Source organism: Molossus molossus, unplaced genomic scaffold (genome assembly GCF_014108415.1).
Source record: "Molossus molossus isolate mMolMol1 unplaced genomic scaffold, mMolMol1.p scaffold_m16_p_10, whole genome shotgun sequence".
In the NCBI taxonomy this organism is placed as follows: Eukaryota; Metazoa; Chordata; class Mammalia; order Chiroptera; family Molossidae; genus Molossus; species Molossus molossus.
The window spans coordinates 98,841,397-98,863,941 of NW_023425345.1; the positions used below are offsets into that span (position 1 = coordinate 98,841,397).

The following is a 22,545-nucleotide window of genomic DNA, read 5'->3' on the forward strand; positions in this document are numbered from 1 at the left end:
TACCCACAGATATTACATGTTTCAGGATGATTGGTCCTGACCTCCTGGTCTTTCCCCGCATCTTCCTCTTCCCAAAGCCTTCTCATCTCAGTAATTGGCAACTCCATTCTTCCAACCATTCAAGCCAAAATTCTGGAATCAACCATGATTTCTCCCTCTCCTACCACGTATCCCAACCTTTCAGCAATTCCTTTGGCTTCACTTTTAAAACATATACAGAATCCAACCATGCCTCATCACCTTGGTCATCCTTACTCCTCCTAGAATACTGCAACTGCCTTCCAACTAGTCTCCCTGCTTCAGGTCTTGCCCATGACCTATTGTTTTCAACACAGCAGCCACTGTGCTCTAACATGTAAGTCAGATTATGTCATCCAGAAACCTTAAAATGGCCTATAAAGTCCTTACTTGGTCCAGCCCCCCTCCCATTACTTTTCTGACCCATCTTCTATGACTCTGCTCTGCTCCAGCTCCTTGCTGTGGTACAAACACGGACAGGCAGCTTCTACTCTCGGGGCCTTATACCTGTGACTCTCCCTGGCTGGGGGGCTCATTCCTCTCATCTCCTTCAGGTCTCTGCTCAAATGCTACTTTTTCAATGAAGAGTTCCCTTCACCAGACTATTTTAAATTGCAAGCTCCCCATTTCCTCAAATTCAGTCCCTGTGTCATTATTTTTCTCCACAGAACTTTTCTTCTTTTTCAAAAAAATTTTACTCATCTGAGGATATGTTTATTTACTGATTTTAAAAAGGGAGAGAGAGAGAGAGAGAGAGGGAGGAAACATCGATGTAAGAAAGAAACACTGATCAGTTGCCTTCTGTACACACCCCAACCAGGGATCAAACTCTCACAACCTAGGTATGTACCCTGACTGGGAATCGAACCTGCAATCTTTTTGGTGTACAGAATGACACTCCAACCAACTGAACCACCTGGCTGGAGCTTCTCCACAGCACTTTTCATCACTTCACACAAAAACATATACTTTACTTGTTTATTTTCTTCCCCACTCTAGAACACAACCTTCTTGAGAGCAAGAAAATTTTGTTTTACTCGTTGTATCGTAGCATATGAAACAGTGCCAACATGGTGATGTGCAAAAAAAATATTTTAGCAAATAAATGAAAAAATAATTTATCCCTAATTTTAAGAATGCCTGGGATTTTCCTCAAGTTGTAACCAGCAAAGTATCTATCACCAACAGCGTGATTTAGTCTCGTCTTTTCCAAAGTTGATTAGACTCACCCTCAAAAGTTACAAAACTACAGAATTCTCAGTCTAAGTAATTCTACTTTATCAGCATTAGAGAGTGAGACGCTGGAATTTTTAAAAAGCACTCCAGGTGACTCTGATGAACTGCTAGTTTACCTGGAATAAAAGTATCTGAAATTAGATGACTCTGTTCCAATCACAGCTCTGCCGCTTTATGGAGAGATTCTTGAGTTCCTAACCTGGCTGTATCTGTTTTCTTATTCACAAAATGGCAACACCTACCTTACAAAGTTTTGAGAATTAAATGTGTATATAACAGTTTTATAACTGTCAAGTACAATAAAACGTAGAATATTATGGAGTTTAATGAGCTCGAGTTTGTACCACAGATACAAATTACTGTAATTAATCCTAAAAGACATTTAAGTACATAGCATGTAGAGATATGTAACGTTTCCAACAAGTCCCAAAGTTAATAAACCAAAGAGAAGAGAAATTAACGATTACATTCCAACAGCTAACAAGGGCCCCTCGCCATGTATTTTTTCCTCTCACAAGTCTAATGACAATAAAAATAAACATCTTCTTGCAATAACTCAGGAAACCAGATGAAAAAATAAAAAATATTTAAGAGTATACCAGACAGATCTAGAAACTCTGATTATCTAAGTGTTAAAAATGTAGAGTTGAAAAAATACAGAGTACAAATTTAAACACTGAAGGAAAAAAGCAAAAGGCCAAAACCTCAATACTATCTAAAATTAATACTTTACCTGTAGATCCTCACACAAATAGATAGATTCTTGAAAACTAATTCGGTAAGTCTTTAATGTTTTTAACTTTCCCTTCTCTCTACAAGCAGGGCAATACCCATCTGACAGGATGTTAGCAGAATCATAATTCTAAAAGAGAAATAAAGTAAATTAAAATATAGACATTCCTAGAGTATACCAAATTACAAAATGTTAAATGGAAAAGCAACCAGAAAAGAATTACAACTTTCACCTACAAGTATCTTGGCAAGATATTTTCAACATGGCAAATAAAAAATGCATACAGGCCTTAACTACAGCTAGTAATCCAAATAAAATAAAATAAAATAAAATAATTGTAGTTTTAAATATTAAATTTTAAGTGTTAAAAATAACATCAGTTTTATTTGCAAGAAAAAAAGTTATGTTAATTGCCAGGGAAAATGCATGATCTATATTTTCAAAGAACAGTAAACCATAAGATCTATGTTTTATTTCTGCTTTCACATATTAATAAAACACAGAGAGGTAAATAATTAAAACAATCTTTCGCCAATACTGTAAGATTTCCGTGGAAGATGATACAATTTTTTAAAAAGTTAACTGGTAAAATTAAAACCGAATTCAAGTCTCAAAAATAGGAGGAAAAAAAGCCAACTTTGTGCTGAGGCAAAAAATAAGTTCACCAACTTTTCCCAAATACCCCACCATGTGGAGTGAAGATACCCCTAAATCAGTCCCTGGTCCAATCATTGGCAAACCATTTCCAGTCTTCAGGGAATCCATCATTCCGAATCATTGGCTAATTTATGTCACTTGAAACATGTCAATAGCACTAAGGATTTTTCAATGAACCCTGAAAAATAAAAGTCAATAGACAATTAAACAAAAATCCTATTTAATTTGAAATAGAGCTATGCTATTTTACAAGATGTACATATATTAAGTATATTTTGGGAACTATATGTCCTAGTATAAACATATTCTGAAACTGTAATCTAGAATTTTAAAAATACTTTATTTATAAATCTAGAAAATTTGTGGGGAAAGTGCGAAGACAGGCTTTCATAGATTCATTTGTAAGCAAGTTTATCAAAACTTGTAACAAAGGTAACTATTATGTAAAGCCAATTTACAGAGGTAACTATTATGTAAAGCCAATTTTTATTGACCAGAGTTTGAAAGCCTAAGTTTTTAGAGTCTACGCACAATTTGAAACAAATATGTCAGCATTACATTAAGAAAGTACTTTAAAAACCACAGATCCACACTGGCCAGTGTGGCTCAGTTGGTTGGAGCATCATCCCATACACAGAAAGGTTGTGGGTTCGATTCCCGATCAGGGCACATACCTAGGTTGTGGGTTCCGTCCCTGGATGGGGTAGGTGCAAGAGGCAGCCGCCTGATGTTTGTTTCTCTCTCACAGCGCTGTTTCTCTCTCTCTCTGTTTCTCTCTATTTCCTCTCTCTAAAATCAATTAAAACAGACAAACAAAAAAACAAACTTTAGATCCATTGTGATATTGACCAAACAACCCCATACATTCCTAGTACTTTCAACCACCAAGAACTTTTCACCAACTGAGAATAATGCTACTTTTTAAAAGCTGCCAACAAAATATTATTTCATAATAAAGTAAATGATCTGTACTAGCAAAAAAAATATTAACACTATCCCAGTACAAATTACACATATAACCAGCCTGCTCTGAGTGTTAAGTCCCATGGCCTAGAATCACATTCAGGAAAAGTCAAAATTATGAGACTGGAGCTCAGTGTAAGAAAAGTGATTGTTAAAAGTAGAGTAGACATGGATTTAAAATACAGGGACACCAGACAAAGGAGACTTATAAGCAGAATAAATCACTACTTAGCAAGAATGTTGTAAAATAATTTCAAGCAAAAGTCTCTCCCAAATCTAAGAATCCATGATTCCATAACAACCACTTCCTGGGAAACTGCAATTCTATAGGTTCTGTTGAAAAACCAGTCACCCGCCCTTACTGGGTAGGCGGCTCAGTTGGATGGAGTGTGGTCCTATGTACCTGAAGTTTTTGGGTTCAATTCCAAGTCAGGGCACATACCTGAGTTGTGTGTTTGATCCCTGGTCAGGGTGCGTACAGGAGGCAACTGATCAGTGTTTCTCTCTCACATCGATGTTTCTTCTCTCTCTTTCTCTCTCCCTTCCTCTCTCTCTAAAAAAACATTAAAAAAAACTAGTTAGGCTATTCTGTTCCAGCTGTATACACTTTACACACTTTCAAAGCCAAGGCATAATTTTAAAAATATAAATGTTATTTAGAAAGTCATTATCAACGAATCTCAATTTCCTATTCCTAAAGAAATATCCACAGGGCAGGATTTCTCAACTACAGCACTGTAGATATTTTGGACCAGTGCATTGTTTGTTGTGAGGTCTGCCCTGTGCATCGTACTGATGGTTAGCAGCATCTATGACCTCTACCTACTAGATGCCAATGGCACTCACCCCTCAGTTGTGACAATCAAACATGTCACCAGGCATTGTCAAATAATCTCCTAGGAGGTAAAATTGTCCTATCAAGAACCATTGCCAAAAGGATAAAAACAAATTTGGTGCCGAATTTTTCTTTTTAAGCTGCTCACAGCTTCAATAGGTGTTGACCAATTTATTATCTTTGGCTGGTTCTATTTATAATTTGCTTACAAAAGGAAACTAAATAGGAAAGAGTCAAACTTTCAGATTGGCTAAAGGCATGGGTTTTACACCTGCAGATCTAGGTTCATCAATTTTTTTATAACTGGTTGTTCTATGTCAAATATTTAGCATCTCACACACAATAAATTTTAACTGCTATACATTTGGTGCTAATTTTACACTTCATTCTGTAGAAAATATGCAACCCATCTTGTATCATTCTCAAAAGAAAAACCGGTAATCTATGTAGCTTGAGTAAATTGTTTTTAATGAAAACTTCCATTTGCTTAAGGGAATCAAGAAAACTTTTCCCCCTGGTTTTTGTAGGCTTTCTCTCAATTGCCTTCAATCTGCTCCCCTGATCCCATCACCATCATTTCAATGAAAACAGAGGGTAGACTGGTGGTTGAAATACTAAATATGCAGAACCCCCAAAAGAAAATTCACTAGTACCACAAGTGGGCTATTCAGGTTTTCCAAATACAATTTCCTTTGTCTTCCCTTCAAAAATAACGACTACTTTCTCTTGTATCTCATCTATATCTTGGTATCTCTATCCTTCCAAACACATATACCAGAAAACCTGAGTAGTTCTCTACTCTTTAATTTTTCCCTTTTCTTCACCCCGTAGAAGTCACCAAGTTCTGTGAACCGTTCTTTGGAAGCATCTCAAATCCCCACCTCTTTTCAGGCCTTCTGCACTCCGTATTACTGCCAAAGTGATGCTGCTCTAAAACAAGTCTAAGTGTGTCCCTGCCCAGCTTAAAACCATCTCTTAACACCAGCCTGATTATAGGAAAGTCCACACAGCGCAGTGTGACGTAAAGGTAGTTGTATGACATAAAGTAAGGTCACTGCATTGTGATCTGCCAGTCGGACCCTCCTCTACTCTTCACCCCCCAGCATTTTTCTCTGATGCCCCCTTTTTCACTACTTCTGTGAGCCGCTGATACTTCAGAAGCCCGAGTGTGAGTTACTAACCCAGTATATACTCAGTCACAACTCAATGAATGTGTCACGTTGTCCTGGGAGTAGCGAAAGAGACGCAATTCGGCGTCACTCGCAGCCCCACGTGGAAAGCGGGAAAACCCAGAGAAGGCTGTCCCAAGAGGAGCCTTACACCTATTTGAGCTTGCCCCCTAGACCAAGTGGCTCATCAGCACGTGAACTGTCAAAGGTGAGGCCACAACAGACTTGAAGCCGAGGAATGGGGTCGGCTTTCGCGCTCAACGGGGTCGGGTACCAAACCCAGCCGGCGCGAATCAGAGACGGGCCGGACCACAGAGGTCAGTTTCAAGCCCCAACCTTGGAAACGCGAGGCGCAGGGCTCCGTACACCCTGCCCACCTCCACGCTCCTCGGGAAAGGGGAGAACTCTGGTTTCTCTTCAGCATTTACCTCTCTGCACCCAAACGAACCTATACTTCTCTCTCTACACCTTAAGCCTCAACTCCTCCCATCTGACCTGGTCCCGGCCCCTCCTCCCCAGGCCAGCCCATCCTTTCAGTGTTCACGCGGCTCCACAGATCAACCCGGTTCTGTCCCCTCTCCCTAGTTCGTGAGCTGAGAAACACCACTCCTCCTTCCTTACCTGCAGCGGATACTCTTTTTCGCACGGGATCGATCCGAACGCCTGTTCCACCGCACAGCGCAACGTCCACCCCACGTTCAACCTCACCCTGCTCCTCCCCCACCGACCTCCCCGCTAGGAAAGCAACTTCCGGCTTGAGTCCGCCGCAAAAGAGTTCCCCTTCCTAGTCCACGCAGGGCCCGAAAGGATTACGTCCGTAAGCGTGGCGGAAGGCGAGGACGGGAGCACCTCCGGCCGACCTCCGCAGAGGCGTGGCCGTCCGCCCGGCTGCCGCAGCCGCAGCCGCAGCCGCAGCCCGGACGACGACTGGGGGCGGGGCCGGTGGCTGCAGAGCCCGCCATCTGTGAAAGGCTGGGTTGGGGGAGGCGACGTTTCTGGAAGCTGCTGGAAAGCGCTCGAGTGGCGGAGGTGACGCCAGCGGGGGTGGGGCGTGATTAAAACTAGTTCGCGGCCGGCAGCGGAGGGATTACGCTGAGAAAAGAGACTGGCAGGCTCTGCTGCGGTCTGGCCCGCGCGGGCCCGAGTCGGAAGCCGGCGCGCCCTTGAGTGACCTGGTGGGCGGGCGAGGGACCGGCCCCCGAGCCGGCGGAGGGTGCAGTGGAGGCTCTTGGCCGCTGCGGCGCCGCGGGCTCCGCCACTGGGGGCCGCGCGATGTGGGCCGCGCCCGGCCTCCTCAGGCCGCCGTCCTAACGCCTCAGTGCGGGTGGAGCTGCCCGAGTGCATGTTCATACAGGGTCACCACACACGGAGCTGCCCCTCCCCGTGCCCCCAAACCCCCCCTTCCAGGCCAGGGCCTTTTCTGCCCGGACGCTAGGGTGTTTCTCCTCCTCTCCTCCCTCCCAGATCTCCTAACGGTAAGGGCGGCAGCCGGAGCCCCGGGCCTCTGCCCGACCGGTTCTAACCGGCCCGCCTCCGCTCTGTCCTGCCGCGCCGACCCCTGGCTCCTGCCTGGTCTTACGAGAAAGGGAGAGTTACTTAGTCACGTTGGCCCTGCTTGCGTAGGGAGGTCATGTGGTTGAAGGGACGTCGTGACCGCGTGTGCAGTTTCGAGTCCGCTTTCTGAGTCTTGGGGCAGAGTCCTGTCGGTCGATTGGTTCTAGTCCTAGAATAACACTCTGTGGTTTCTGACCAGTTCTTTACGTAGTGACCATTGGCAATTTGGACTTTTTTTTTTTAAGTGGTCTCAAACTGAATGATTCTATTGTGGGTAATGCTGATCATTTTGATAGGGTAGTACACAGGAAACAGGTCCTGTGTGTAAGTTCAGGAAAAAAGGCTTTTGGGTTTTGGTACTTCTGAAGGAAGGCAAGTGGTCAAGAAATCCAGTAGGGAGTTTGTTGTTTTGCTTTTCTCCAGACTGGAATATAGCCTGGTTCGTTTTCGTTTACCTTTTATTTTTATTTTTTTGGTTGTACAAGATTATTAATATGCTGATATATTTGTTATTAGATCTAGCTAGTTAGGTTTTTTAAAAATTAATTATGACGACAATATGAGAACGTAGTATTTCCTCCTAGAATAGTAACTGAAACTCAGGTTTTTTTCTTGTTCACCATTGCTCTTTCCATTTTAAGGAATGGAGTACACTTTTATTATAATTAAACACTTGCTGAGTATGAACTTCATAAATTGAACAAAATAATTTATTCAGTTAAAATGGAGGTAAAATCGTAAGATTGAAAAATCAGCATTCCTCAACTGAATTACAATCAAACATTGTTGTCTGCAAAGTCGATTTGTAGTCTTTTAGTGTATATTTGATTGGGGAGGGGGGCAGAAAAAATATGTAACTGTAACAAACAAAATGGAGGTGGAGCTCGAGTTGTGAAAACAATTGAAGGGATTTTAGTATATGTTCCAGAGCTTTTCCCCTTGTAAAAGGTGGAAAAAGGCAAATAAGGCTTTATAAGATAAAAGGAAAGATACTAATATAAAATAGTCAATCAGGAGAAGTTAAGTATAAAATTCTTTCATTTATATTGGAGGAATGGTACCATGTTCAGAGAAGTGTATACATTTCTGATTATTTCTTACCAGTATATTTGGAATGCCTCTTTATATGTACTACACTGGTCCCCAAAAGGGTCTAGTTACCTTCCAATACGATTAAAGCTCATTGCCTCTATCCCTTTTCAGCAATGTGGGACAGAGTTTTATTGATCTATTTACATTTAAGAACTAACATGATCTACTTAAAGGGAGTTTTTATTAAATTAATAACCATGAGCAGTTACAATAGGAATACAGTGTTGTACAATTAGGATTTTCTTTTTCTTTTTTCTCTTCTCATAATGTCAGCTTTTGCCCCCTCCTAGATTGGATTCCTTAAGGACAAAACAAGCCTTTGGCCAAACCTGGGATGTAAAAACTGCCTGCTTCTTCTGGTCTCATAAAAAAGATGAGGGTTGAAGTGACTAACCATATTTTCTAGCAGCACCTTTGTGAGTACAGTCTATAATCTCTTACCAGATTCCAACATCAGAAGGCTTTGAAAACCAAAAACTTTTTAATCTTGGAGACAAAATTCATTTGGTAGCAAAATATGACCTTAACTAAAAAGAAGTTATATATAGTCTTTATCACATATGTTTTGCTGAAGAAATATGTTTGATTATGGGGTGTGGTCCTTGGCCACTGGTATGTTAGGTATTACATAATGGTTTATGTACCTTAAAACATTTTTCAAGTTCCAATAAATTATTAGTTCTAAAATATATCCATTCCTTGGGTTTGGTTAAGGAATGTGACCTTATATTAATATTTTGGGCAATGCAATTTAAATTGTGTATATTTAAAAAAATAAAATAGCATAATATAGTTTAGTTACAGTGAATTCATTTGTGTTAGAAGGGTAGTAAAAGTATATTTATCATACTGTAATATGTTTGTTGATAGAGATCTGCACAGCCTATTTAGTGTAGCCATGTGGAAACCACACAAGAAATTAGTAGTGCGAAGGTTTACAATTATTTTGTACTTTAGACTCTAAAATTTAGATAGATCATGACAACCCATTATTTAGCCTAAACTTACCTGCCTCTGTTTTGCCCATACGAAATGAGAAGGCTATGATAAAGAAAAGTCCTAGAGTAGATTTTGGAATATCTGATTTTTAATCCCAACTCTTCTGCTATGTGACTGTACACAGATCACTTAATTTTCAAGTCCTTGGTTTATAGGTCTGTGAGAAGATTGGGATAGATGGGTCTCTTAAGGAAGGTCCCTTATAGTCCCAACATTCTACCTGTAGGCATTTAACCTTAGGCCATACCTACTTTTTATAAGTGTTTTCCATTAAGAACATGACCCTATTTCATCTCAAATTACTTTCTGGCTGATCTAAATTTTGTGTTTCCTTTGGATTAGCCAATACATTCACATGGTTCAAAATTCAAAAAGTAGAAAAGATGCAGTTAAAAGTCTTCCTTCCACCCTGGACAGTTTGGCTCAGCAGTTCGGAGCGTCGGCCTACTGTCTAGAGAGACCCAGGTTCGGTTCCCACTAAGGGCGTGTGCCTCGGTTGTGGTTTGTCCCTGGCCCTGGTTGGTCATGGGGGTGGTGGCCACTTGATGTGTCCCTTCCACGTTGATGTTTCTCTCTCTTCCTCTCTCTCCCTCCCACTCTATCTGAACAAAAAATGGAAAAATGTCCTTGGTGAGGATAAAAAAAAAGTCTTTCTTCCATGCTTGTTCCTCAACCACCCAGTTCCTTGCCTAGGGACCAATAATGCCAACAGTTTGTTATATATTTTCCCCCCAAAAAATTATGTGTATACAAGCAAATATTGTACTCTATAATTTTTATTCCCCCCCTTTTCGTAAATGGCACGCACTGTACATAGTTTGATTTTTCACTGATATTAGTTCTATATTATTATATGATGTTCCTCTATTCTTTTTATGGCTGCATAATATTTTATTGTATATGTATCATTTTATTAGTACTTTTTTGGGGATATTTGATTTTTTTTCTGATCCTTATTAAAAGTATTGTGCAATGAATAATTTTGTACATTCATCATTTTCCACATATATGTATATTCATTCGGCCCTCGTTTATCGCAGTTAATCAGTTCTAGACTCTACCGGGATAAATTAATTTCCGCAAAGTAGGATTCTTCATTTATATACAGTTGCCCCTCGCCACTTCGTACTTCAACAGTCACGGCTTCACTCTATCGCGGTTTTTTCAAACAGATAGAGTGAAGCCGCCACTGTCAAAGTGCGAAGTGGCGAGGGACGACTGTATTTGTGCCCAAGATAGTGGCATAGCTCAGTTGGGATAGTGACACAATTGATAAAATGTTATTTAATAACCAGTAACAAACAGATTGGTAAATTGGGGTCTCAACAATATGTTTCTAGGGTTCCATTAACTTTGACTTATGTGTTCCCTATGCCAGTATAATAGAGTCAACACCCTACTGGGTTCTAAAGTAAATATATGAAATAAATCATACCACTTGAATGGCTGTTTCTTCATTTGACCCTTAGATGAAGCAAGAGGATTATGTTTAGGAACTTTGTTCTAAACAAACAAATATATTAAATTTTAAACTCTCAAATCATGCAACACATGAGAGGCATGTAAGAACTGAGACTGATTGATGTAACAACGGGTCTGTTCTTTCCAGCTCATGCTCATTTCACAGCATATGCTCATTGAATGATATTTAAATTGATATTTTTCTTTTTGCCAAGCTCATATATCTGTAGTTGAATTTGTGTAAAATGTAATTTATTTATTCCCTCTTTACCAATAAGAAAACTAAGTCTAAAAGAAGTAAACAATTTACCCAGATTTGCATGACAAAGTGGCAGACCTGGGACTAGAACCTATGTCTAATTTCTAATCCAGGACTTTTTCTAGTATCACATGCTCTCATAATTTAACTAGCAGTAGATCTGAGGATTCCTAATGGTTAGGGCCTGCTTTAGATCCATTTACTTTGCCTAAGCTGGAGCAACCTGGAATTCAGAAAGCAGCAGTACTTTCTTCTGATGACAAAATAACATTCTATAAGCAATTATTGAAGTAATCACACAACATGTTGATTAGCAATCAGGAGGGCTCCAAATCAAAAAAATTAAAGCTGAAATGGAGAAACACTCCTAATTGGGACATATTTGTCACTTCCAGATGAGTTTATCAGTCATAAGGACTGGAAGGAAGTTAGAAATATTTGGAAATGGATAGTCTTACAATTCCCCAGAGTTCATGCCATCACTTAATTTAGCCAGGAAAACCTCAACCATCAGAAAAGGAGAAGCGGTGATAGATTGGAGAATATGCTCTATTAACTGTATTGCCTTGAGGCTGGCATTAAAGTTTCTGAGGTTCCCAGCACACTCTTGAGTCCTTAACTCTGCTGGCTTGTCAATCTGTCCTCTCTATATGAGCAACCCTCCACTCCCACTCCAATTCCTCATTGCCACCTGCTTTTTGTTTCTTTATAGCACGTGTATAATATATACATATATATATTTTATTGTCTGTCTCCCTACTAGGTTACAAGCTCTCTGAGTGCAAGGACTGCATCTGTCTTCACATTATATATACATTGCCTGGTACATAGTACATATTTGTTGATGAATAAATGATCTTGACTTACCAAACTTTTCTTTTTTTCTAAATCCTCAATCGAGGATATTTTTCTATTTATCTTCAGATAGAGTGGGAGGGAGGGAGAGAGAGAGAGAAACATCAATTGGCTACCTCCCACACAACCCATACCAGGGTCAGGGACTGAACTGCAACTGAGGTATGAGCCCTTGACCAGAATCTAACCTGCAACTCTTTGGTCCATAGGATGATGCTCTAACCACCGAGCAAAACTGGCCAGGGCGGTTTACCAAACTTTTAAAATGAAGGATTTTTTCCCTAGCTGGTTTGGCTCAGAAGTTAGAGCGTAGGCCTGCCAACCAAAGAGATGCGGGTTAGATTCTGGTCAAGGGCTTGTATCTCAGTTGCAGTTCAGTCCCGGCCTTGGTCTGGGTCGTGCAGGAGGCAGCCAATTGATGTTTCTCTCTCACATAGATGTTTCTCTCTCTATATATATATCTCCCTCCCACTCTGTCTGAAAATAAACGGAAAAATATCCTCGGGTGGGATTTTAAAAAATAAGTAAAATGAAAGATTTTCAACAGTATATTATCCCATGTACTTATATTTGATACTTCAGGGCTGATTTGGTAGAATATGTGTATGTTACTTATATGCTCATCTTACTGAGAAAAATATTAATTTACTCGTGAACTTGCAAGGCATTATGCTAAATGCCGTGTAAATACAAAGGTGAATAATACATAGTCCTTATCCCTAAAGAGAAGGAGAAACGTTTGTAAACAAATAGCTTTTATATAAGGCAAAATTAAATAAATGCTAAAATAGAGTTGTACAAGCAATGTTCTGTAGCAGTAATGAAGAAATGATGATTAATTTTAATTACAGGGGCTTCATGGAGTTTAATTTTGACTTGGGTCTTGAAGATAGAAAAATAGAACTGAAGTCTTCATATGCAGAATAGAAAGAAATAAATGTTTAGCTTCCCTTTTTAGAAAGTCCTTAAAATAGTAATATTGACCACAGAGATGTCTTACAAAAGCATTGTCATAAAGCAATCTTTAAAAATTTCACTTATAAATAAAATTATACTGGCCTTAAACATTACACTTCTAAAATTGAGACTAATCATAAAACCAACTTGACTGTTCTGAATAGGTTGGTGTTATCTAGTTGGTAAGTCATTGGTTCATCTAGTAATTGGATTCTGATTGCTAATTTCAATGAGTAATTATTTAGTAAACTAATCAATTAAGACAAACTGTTGAATGCTTTTAAAGAACATTTTTTAAAAAGTGATTTTTTTAAGTGATTTGTGGTCTTTATGTGTGGTTCACAGGCTATGTCACAGGTTAAAATGTAGACTATTTTTCTGATGGTCCAGTTTGATTCGTTTTTTAAGTTTACGTTTGTTTTTCTACCTTTGTGTATTTTCCTAAGCAATATAGACCTTCCCCCCTTATTAAAAAAAAAAGAAGCAGCAGCATAGGCTTTATATTCACAGACCTGATTTCAACTTGGCCACTTATTAATCACAGTTCTGCCACTTTCCAGTTTTGTTGTTCCCGACAAAATAACCTCCCTAGTGCTTGACTTCATCTATAAAATGAAAATATCTACTAATCCCACCCTGTCATTTAACTAGTTTTGTGATCTCAGACCAGTTATTTAATCTGTTTGAGCCTCAGTTTTTCCCTGTATGACATGAAATTATCTTAAATGAGGTTATATGTAGAACAAGTGTCTGACGGTTAATAAGCCCTCAGCAAATGTTGGTTTCCCCTGACCCTCTTCCATCTCATCTAAATCCTACATGTCCTTTAAAGTTTACTTGAAGCATTGTCTGCTATCATCTTTCCTCTGCTAGCTCATAGCAATTTCTTTTTTTGGAAGTCATTGCATTCAGGATTCTTAAATTGGTATGGATCAGCATTACATTGTGAACATATTTAAAATGCAATTGTTTGGGTCCCATTCCTGGTTCTGTGTGTTTAGCATAGGGTCTGGGCATCAGTGAAAACCTTTCTCTTTCAGATTTTCTGATGCTCACCAATGATCATAATTTCTCACCTATTCGTTAATAATTATGTGCTTATAGTTTATATTTGTTAGGTAATTCTTTTTTTTTTTTTTTTTATCCTTACCCAAGGACACTTTTTGCATTTATCTTCAGACAGAGCACGAGGGAGAGAGGGGGGAAGAGAGAGAGAGAGAAACATTGATGTGAGAGAGATATATCAACTGGCTGCCACCCACACGACTCCAACCAGGGCCAGGAACAAACTGCAACCGAGGTACATGCCCTTAATGGGAACCGAACCCAGGACCCTCTGTTCCACAGGCTGACGCTCTAACTGCTGAGCCAAACCGGCCAGGTCTGTTAGGCAATTCTTATATTATTATGTTACCCTTCAGGTGCTTTAGTTTGCACTCCAGATATACTATAAACTTCACCAGGGTGCAAAATACCACTCATAGTACTTTACTTTGTACTTAGTTTAGAGGTTAAAGGATACATAATGCCCTTTTTTTTTTTTTTCTGCTGAAGTTTGGATCCAGTCAAGAAATAAGATGCAAAAGTCACATTGATAAAGATTCAAATGTAAGTTTAATTACTGAGAAAGTTGTTAGGAAAATGTGGCTAATGTTTGCAGCCACAATGAGCGTCCTTGTATTGCACTCCTGAATTAGGCAGATGTAAACCTTAAGTTTCTCTATCTACAATTATAGAGCTTGTCCCACTACATTTACTGTGACAGAGAGCGGACCAGAACAAATAGCTCTCTTCAGTCGAACAAATCCCAAATGGAAATGAGAGCAGAAGTGGCTGAGCCTCAGACTTTCTTCTCTCAAACTTAACAGACCATTTACTTCCTTCCGCTCAAGGGAGGAGTTAGTGAGATCAGCTATAAATATCACTTTAAGGAAGTTTCAGGTGGAGTATGAGAGAGCTTTCTAATGAGTAGTTATTTGTTAATGGTTTTTTTAAAATACCTTGCTTGCATTGCCTCAGCATGCTGTGATTTTTAATACCTAAATGAGAAGTTCTAAAGTTACAGATTTAACCAGCTAAATTAGTGTATATAATTGTATTATCATTTACTATGTAAGAAATTTCCCCAAACAGCTTAAAATACAAACTTATTATTTCACATAGTTTCTGATTGTCAAGAATCTGGGAGTGGTTCAGCTGGGTAATTCCAGTTCAGGGTGTCTCATGGTTGCAGTCATCAGAAGGCTGCTTGAGTGGTCTCACAACGTGGCAGCTGGCTTTCCCCCAGATCAGGTGATCTGAGGCAGAGACCACAATGTCTTTTATTCTAGCCTTGGAAAAGACATACCATCACTCTGTTGTACAGAACCACCCTGACCTACATGAGGGGTGAATACCAGGAGGCAGGGTTCATTGGAGACCATCTTGGAGGCTGCTACCACAATTATATAACATGTTGGTTTGATTTTTGTTATTTCACATTGCTTCAAATAATTCAGTAATGTTTAGTATCCCATTAAAATATTAAAGGTAGTTCTGTGAAATGTGTATTTTCCTGTACATACTGTATCATTTCCTAGCTGAAGAATAAGTTGAGAGAATGATTTCTACTAGTGCTCCCTACTTCCTGTCAAGCTCTGTGTTGAAATCAGAGATTTACAAAGACTGCTCTTAGTTTGCATGATCTTCCAGCCAGTCTGTGTAAGTTCAGGTGATATACAGGTAGGTATCTTTGGCTAAAGTGGTGACAGCCACAATTTTTATTTTAGTATAAATTAATAATTTATTTCTGGTCCCCTGGGAGGTGCTTCATAAAGCCTTATTTCCAGCATCTGATTTATTCAAGTGAGGATTTTTTTGCAGTGGTAATCAGAATTAGGTACATTTAGATAGCTAGTGATGGTCATTTGCCTCACTGCAATAGTCCATAGACCCAAAAGAGTTGAAAAATCATCACTCAAATAAGCACCAGTGGTTTGATTAAAATTCTAAAGCCAGAGGCCTAAAGAAGTCCAAGTAAGCTAAATAAAATGGTCAAAAGTGATTAACCTTTGATTTTTAGATTCCACATGTGAATGAAATCATATGGTATTTGACTTTCTCTGTGTGACTTTTCACTTGACATAATTATCCACTAGATCCATTTATGTTGTTGCAAATAGCAAGATTTTATTCTTTTTTATACCTGAGTAATATTCATTATTTTTGACAAAACCACATCAAAGTTACAACTAAACTACTGAACAACCATCATTCAAAACCGCCTGAAATCGCGCTGAATGAAAATCCTTTACGGAATTAAAGAAGCAGCCACATCGAGACTGGTAGGAGGGGCGGAGGTGGACAGGCTGGTCCCATACCACGTGTGGTGGATAAAAATCAGGAGGATTCCTTGGCTGGGAAGGTCCTTCCTGAGGACTGAGAGGTCCCCCTCCCACACCAGGCGCCCCACTCAGGGTTCCAGTGCCAGGAAGAGAAGTCCCCATAACTTCTGGCTGGAAAAACCAGCAGGAACTCAGGCTCAGGGAGGCTGAGGCATCTGGAGCCCCAGGCAGCTCCTCTTAAAGGGCCTGCGCATGGACTTATCGGACTCCCTCCCTCTAAGCTTGGAGGGGAGGCAGCTCGAGGGGCGCCAGAGACATACAGGGAAGAACTGAGCTGTTTGGCATTGGAGCGAGGGCTGGAGACTGGGCTTTCTCCGAGACAAACAGGCTGTCAGAGGCCTTTGTACCTTTGGTGAGCCCTTCCCTGGGGTGGCAGACAGCCACCATATCTGGGACTCCACCAACCTGGTTCATACTGGTTGCCCCGCCCCACCCAACTTTCAGGCCCACCCAAGCTGTTGCCAGTTGCTTAACCATAGGATTGGCCTGTCTTGGATCCTGCTTCAGATTTTCCTAAATTCTTTCAAACAAGCAGCATCTGGTCTCAGCTAGCCCCATACCTCTCGTTAAGTAATACATAGAAACAAACACAGGGAAGCGGCCAAAATGAGGAGACAAAGAAACAGGTCCCAAATGAAAGAACAGAACAAAACCCCAGGAAAATAACTAAGTGAAATGAAGATAAGCAACCTAATAGATGCTGAGTTCAAAATACTGCTTATAAGGATGTTCAGTGAACTTAGTGAGAACCTCAGTGAACTTAGTGAGGGCCTCAAGAGCATAAAAGAGGACCAGTCAGAAATGAAGGAGACACTAACTGAAATAAAAAATAATTTACACAGATTCAATAGTAGAGAAGGTAAAGCCAAGAAGCAAACCATCGATTTGGAATATAAGGAAGCAAAAAACACCCAATCAGAACAGCAAAAAGAAAAAAGAATAAAAAAAATAAGGATAGTGTAAGGAGCCTCTGGGACAACTTCAAGTGTGCCAACATTCGCATCTTGGGGGTGCCAGAAGGAGAAGAGAGAGAACAAGAAATGGAAAACCTACTTGAAACAATAATGGCAGAAAACTTCCCTAACTTGGTGAAGGAAACAGACATACAAGTCCAGGAAGCACACAGAGTCCCAAACAAGATGAACCCCAAGAGGCCCACACCAAGACACATCATCATCAAAATGCAAAAGGTTCAAGACAGACAGAATCTTAAAAGCAGCAAGAGAAAAGCAGGTAATTACCTACAAGGGAGTTCCCATAAGACAGCTGATTTCTCAAAAGAAACTTTGCAGGCCAGAAGGGAGTGGCAAGAAATATTCAGAGTGATGAAAAGCAAGAACTTACAACCAAGATTACTCTATCCTGCAAAGCTGTCATTTAGAATCGATGGCCATATAAAGAGTTTCCCAGACAAGAAAAAGTTAAAGGAATTAATCACCACCAAACTTATTATATGAAATGTTGAAGGGTCTTTTTGAAGAAAAAGATAAAATATATGAGCAAACAAAATGGCAATGAATACATATCTATTGACAATTGAATCTACAAACAAAATGAACAGGCAGAACAGAAACATTCTCATAGATACAGAGAACATTTTGTTGGTTGCCAGATGGGAGGGGGGTTGAGGGAATGGGTGAAAAAGGTGAAGGGGTTAAGAAGTACAAATTGAGTCCTGGCCAGTTTGGCTCAGCAGTTGGAGCATCGGCCTGTGGACCAGAGAGTCCTGGGTTTGGTTCCCGCTAGGGGAACGTACCAAAAAAAAAAAAAAAAAAGTACAAATTAGTTGCTAGACTGACAAACCTCAAAGGGAAGGGGGTTAGGGGGGTGGGAAGAAATAAACCAAAAAACTTATATGTAACCAGTGGACACAGACAACAGTGTGGGAAAAGGCAGGAGGGGGGTGGGAGTGGGGAGGAGGGGGTCAATGGGGGAAAAATGAGGAACATCTGTAATACATTCAACAATAAAGATAAAAAGATAAAAATATATTTTTATATATATTTATTTTATATATCTATACAAAATATCTTTATTCATTTATCTATTGATGGGCACTTTGCTTCTAGGGAATATCATCAATAATATTGTAGCAACTTTGTACAGTGATAGGCAGTTACTAGATTTACCATGGTGATCACATCTTAAGGTATATAAGGAATCCCTAGATTATACACCTGAAACTGATAGGATATTGTATGTCAACTGTACTTTATTTTTTAATTTTTTTAATCCTCACCCGAGGATATTTTTCTATTTATCTTCAGATAGAGCAGGATGGAGAGAAAGGGAGAAACAAAGAAACATTGACGTGAGAGGGAAACATCTACTAATTGCCTCCTGCACCATCTGACCAGGGCCGGGGATGAACTACAACCGAGGTACATGCCCTTGGCCGGAATCAAACCCACAACACATTGGTCTGCAGGCTGATGCTCTACCACTGAGCCAAACCGGCCAAGGCTCAACTGTACTGTAATTAAAAACTTTAAACTGATAATAACCATTTTATTTCACTATTTCTGTCATTTATTTCCTTTTGAACTCATTTATTTTTTTAAACTTTAGATCTCATAATATACTAAATAATTTTAGGCTTTGTGAGATAGCAAAAAAATAGCAGTGGAAGTTAGAGGGAACATGAAATGTTCATTAAATTAAAGAATATAAGATTCATTTGTATAAAAAAAATTTATATAACATTGTATTTTTAATGCTTTCCAACAATGGAAAAGACAATAATTTGAAAATTATGGCAGTTTTAACTGGCATTGCCTCAATGTTATTTGGAAATCTTGCTATAAACATTGTTGGATCAGTTTGCATTTTTTATTTTTTTATTGATTTCTTTGGAGAGGAAGGGAGAGAGAGAAACATCCATGTGGCAGAGAAACATCGTTGACTGCCTCCTGCATCGTTGACTGCCCCACCCAAACTGGACATCTACCCTGACTGGGAGTCAAACTAGTACCTCTCAGTCCATGGGACGATGCTCAATCCACTGAGCCACACTGGCCGGCTCAGTTTGCATTTTAAATTGCTAAAGAATGTTCATTAAGTCGTTTAAAGAATTCATACATAAAAGACCAGTTATAGAAGCCATAATAAGCAAACTTGCATCTGTATTTGAGCTATTTGCTACACAGGCAGAAGAGCATATAGAGTATATAAGCTAGCACCAGACAAGTGGGCTCATTTGGCTGTTAAAATTTTCAGCCATGTAGGTATATTTGACAGCAGCGTTTGCCCTCAAGTATTAAGAAGCACTATTTTGCTAATCAGGAAAGAAATTTCAGAGAATTCATTTTACTTCTCAAATGTAATTTGTCATGATTAATCAATAAAATGATGTTTGGTTTGGGTACTGATTAGCTTTAAGATGAGATCTCCTATGAATTCTTACAGTAAATGAGAGATGGTAGTATATTTTTTCTGAATATGGAGTATATAAACCCCGAAAGTTGTTCAGTTGGCAGTTAAATGAAAAAATCTTGGAATAAATTATTTTCTGAAAGTTAAAGGGCAAAGAGATAAGGAAAGTTGGGAAATGTTAATTTTAGGATATTGTGCCAAGAATAAGAAACACATTTACTACATTTTAAAACTTTCCTTCCAGGATCGAACAAGTTAAATGATATGACAGAATCAGTCAGACCCCTTCTATAAGAATGTCTTTTCAGCCCTGGCCGGTTTGGCTCAGCGGTTGGAGCGTCGGCCTGCAGTCCAGAGAGACCCGGCTTCGGTTCCCACTAGGGGCACGTACCTCGGTTGCAGTTTGTCCCCGGCCCTGGTTGGGTCATGTGGGTGACAACCACTCGATGTGTCCCTTTCACATTGATGTTTCTCTGTCTCTCCCTCCCACTCTATCTGAACAAGAAAAAAAAATGGAAAAAATGTCCTCGGGTGCAGATAAAAAAAAGAAAAACAAATATGACATGGTTAAATGTTTAATCTCTGTGGTAGATATAAGGGGCGGGGGTTGTCATGCTGTAAGCTTTTCTGTATGTTTGAGTATGTAAAGCAAGAAGTTGGGAGAAAATATTCCCCTCCGGATATTATTTATCACTCTCTTCTACTCTTAAGTTCTCCTTCTCCCTTAGGTTTTCTCCTTAAGCTTTTTAGTGTCTTCTTCTGTCCTCCTCTTTAAACATTGGAATGCCTCAGAGATCAGAGTCTTCTCAGTTTGCATTCATCCCTAAATAATCTTACCTGTCCTGTAGCTTGAAACACTGTGTAGATGCTAAGACTTCCAAGTTTATATCTCCAGCCCTAACCTCTTTCCTGAACTTGAGACTCGTAAAGTCATCTTCCCACCTGGTATATTCCCTTGATGCCAGGTAGGTAGAACTTCAAATTCATTAATGTGCAAAACTGAATGCTTGAGTCCCATCAGTCACTTCTTCTCACCCTCAAACAAAACATAGGACCTGTTCCCTACCTGCTACTCCCACCTTCTTCCTCATCTCCATAGGAGGCACTTTATTCTTCTGATTGCTCAGATGATCAACCTTGGTATCTTTGCTTCCTCTTTTTCCCTTTTGCTATACATTGAATCCCTCAGCAAATATGGTCAGCTCTACTTTTAAAATATATCTAAGTACTTCTCCAGCTCTCACCACTACCGTCTGAATCCAAGCCACCATTCCATCACAGACAATAACAGTTTCTCAAACTCAGCACTATTGACACTTGGGGACAGTAATTCTTTTGGAGGGAGCAGGCTGTTCTCTGCATTATGAGATGTTTAGCAGTATCCCTGACCTTTACCCACTAGATGTAAGTAGCAGCCCCCTCTTCCACAACTGTGACAACCAAAAATGTCACCAAACATTGCTAAAATGTCCCCTGGGAGGCAAAATTGCCTGCATATGAGGGTCTAATGGATTATAGCCATAGCCTCCTGTTCTCCCTGCTTCCTTCCTTGCCTCCCTACAGTGTATTCTCCATCTAGCAACCAAGTTGTCATGTAAACACATAAATCAGATAATTTCATGCCTTTACTCCAAACATCCCAGTGGCTTTCCATCTCATTGGGATCAAATCTATAAGTGCCTACAGATTCTTTCCCTGCGTGTGCATGCACGTACACACACACACACACACACACACACACACACACACCAGTTGAAGATCACCTTTTGTGCAGAGCTGTTCTTCATTTCTTGCAAATTGTCAAAGGTACCCTTTCAACCAGGTGGTGTAGCCCCTTACCCTGCCCTGATTTTCTTTATTGCATAATTTATCACCACCTTACATGTTGTATTTGTTGAATGAATGGTAAGGTGAGAAGTACAATGGTAATAATATGTACAAGATGTATAATTTTAATAATATTTACAATTGCAATAATGTACCAAGATAAGTGCTAAAATTTCAAGAAAGGTTTAGCACCTAACCTAGTCCCAGACACTCTTGAAAGGTCTCCCAGAAGAAATGATGCCTCAGTCGAGGAGAGAAAGGTATTAACAGTAGAGGAGGAGAGAAAGAGTGCAGCAAATAATTAGTTCAATGTTGAACCAAGTCCAAGGTACCTCTATGAGGAGATTATTATATCAGGTAGTTAGGAGATATGAGTCTTGATCTCAGGAGAAACGTCAGGATTGTAGGCACAGATTTGGAAATAAATAGGCAGAAATGAGAGAATATTTAATGTCAAAATTGGAAGGAAAGCCTTGACATTTAGTATGATAAACTAAAGAAATTCTTGAATCAAATGCTGCAGAGTAAAACGTAAGATGCAGAGGAGGGGAGAGACCACTCATGTATTCTTTTAAGACGGGAACAAAGGAGATAGGGCCATGTGGTCATCTGTACTTGAGAACTTCTCCCTTGCTTTAGTGTGGTGTAAGCTAAATAACTGTTCTTCCTCAGGGCTTATCGAAGTGTTGATTACATCAGACAAATAGAGCCTGCTAGCTATGACTTGTCACATAGGTTCTAAGATTATTTTAACTTTTATGTATTAGAAAAATCACTTTTTCAAACTTGGAGGTGTTTAGGAGTGGAGACTTTAAAGTATGAATTATGATGTGTTCTTTTATCTCATTCTTAAACTTTTAATTTGGGTTTGTAAACCGTGTTTTTAGTATAACTGAAATAGTCATTTGTTGTACAACAGACCACTCTAAAACTTTGGTCTTTAACAAATGGCTGCTTATTTCTCATGATTCCCTAGGTGCCTGTCGATTCCATGCTGCTTTCACCTGGGTCTGCTCATGCAGCTGTGGTCAGTCCACTGTGGCCACACGGCCTGCCTGAGGTCCGGGTGCTGCTTATCAGCTGGACCTCTCCGTGTCTCCCAGCGGTCTCTTCTGATTTCTAGACCCCCTCAGACTTTCTAACACAGCAGCAGAAGTGTCCAACAGGGCAAAAGT

The 22,545-nt window shown here is 39.7% G+C and overlaps 1 protein-coding gene across 5 annotated transcripts in view; it reads right to left on the minus strand.

Moving 5' to 3' along the window:
- The window catches only part of USPL1 (ubiquitin specific peptidase like 1), a 32,524-nt gene extending 26,205 nt beyond the window's left edge, over positions 1 to 6,319 (minus strand). Inside the window, exons 1-2 of one of the 5 annotated variants that reach the window (XM_036252035.1) lie at positions 6,233 to 6,319; positions 1,988 to 2,116 (exon numbers count right to left, since the gene is read on the minus strand). Coding sequence is in view for 3 of the 5 variants with exons in the window: in XM_036252032.1 (XP_036107925.1) it covers positions 1,988 to 2,116; positions 2,657 to 2,755 (228 nt within the window). In the remaining 2 variants the exon portion in view is untranslated. Of the gene's footprint in view, positions 1 to 1,987; positions 2,117 to 2,656; positions 2,871 to 6,232 lie in introns of those variants that run through there. The other 4 variants (XM_036252033.1, XM_036252034.1, XM_036252032.1 and 1 more) reach the window with 4 other exon arrangements.
- Positions 6,320 to 22,545: the final 16,226 nt, after the last annotated feature.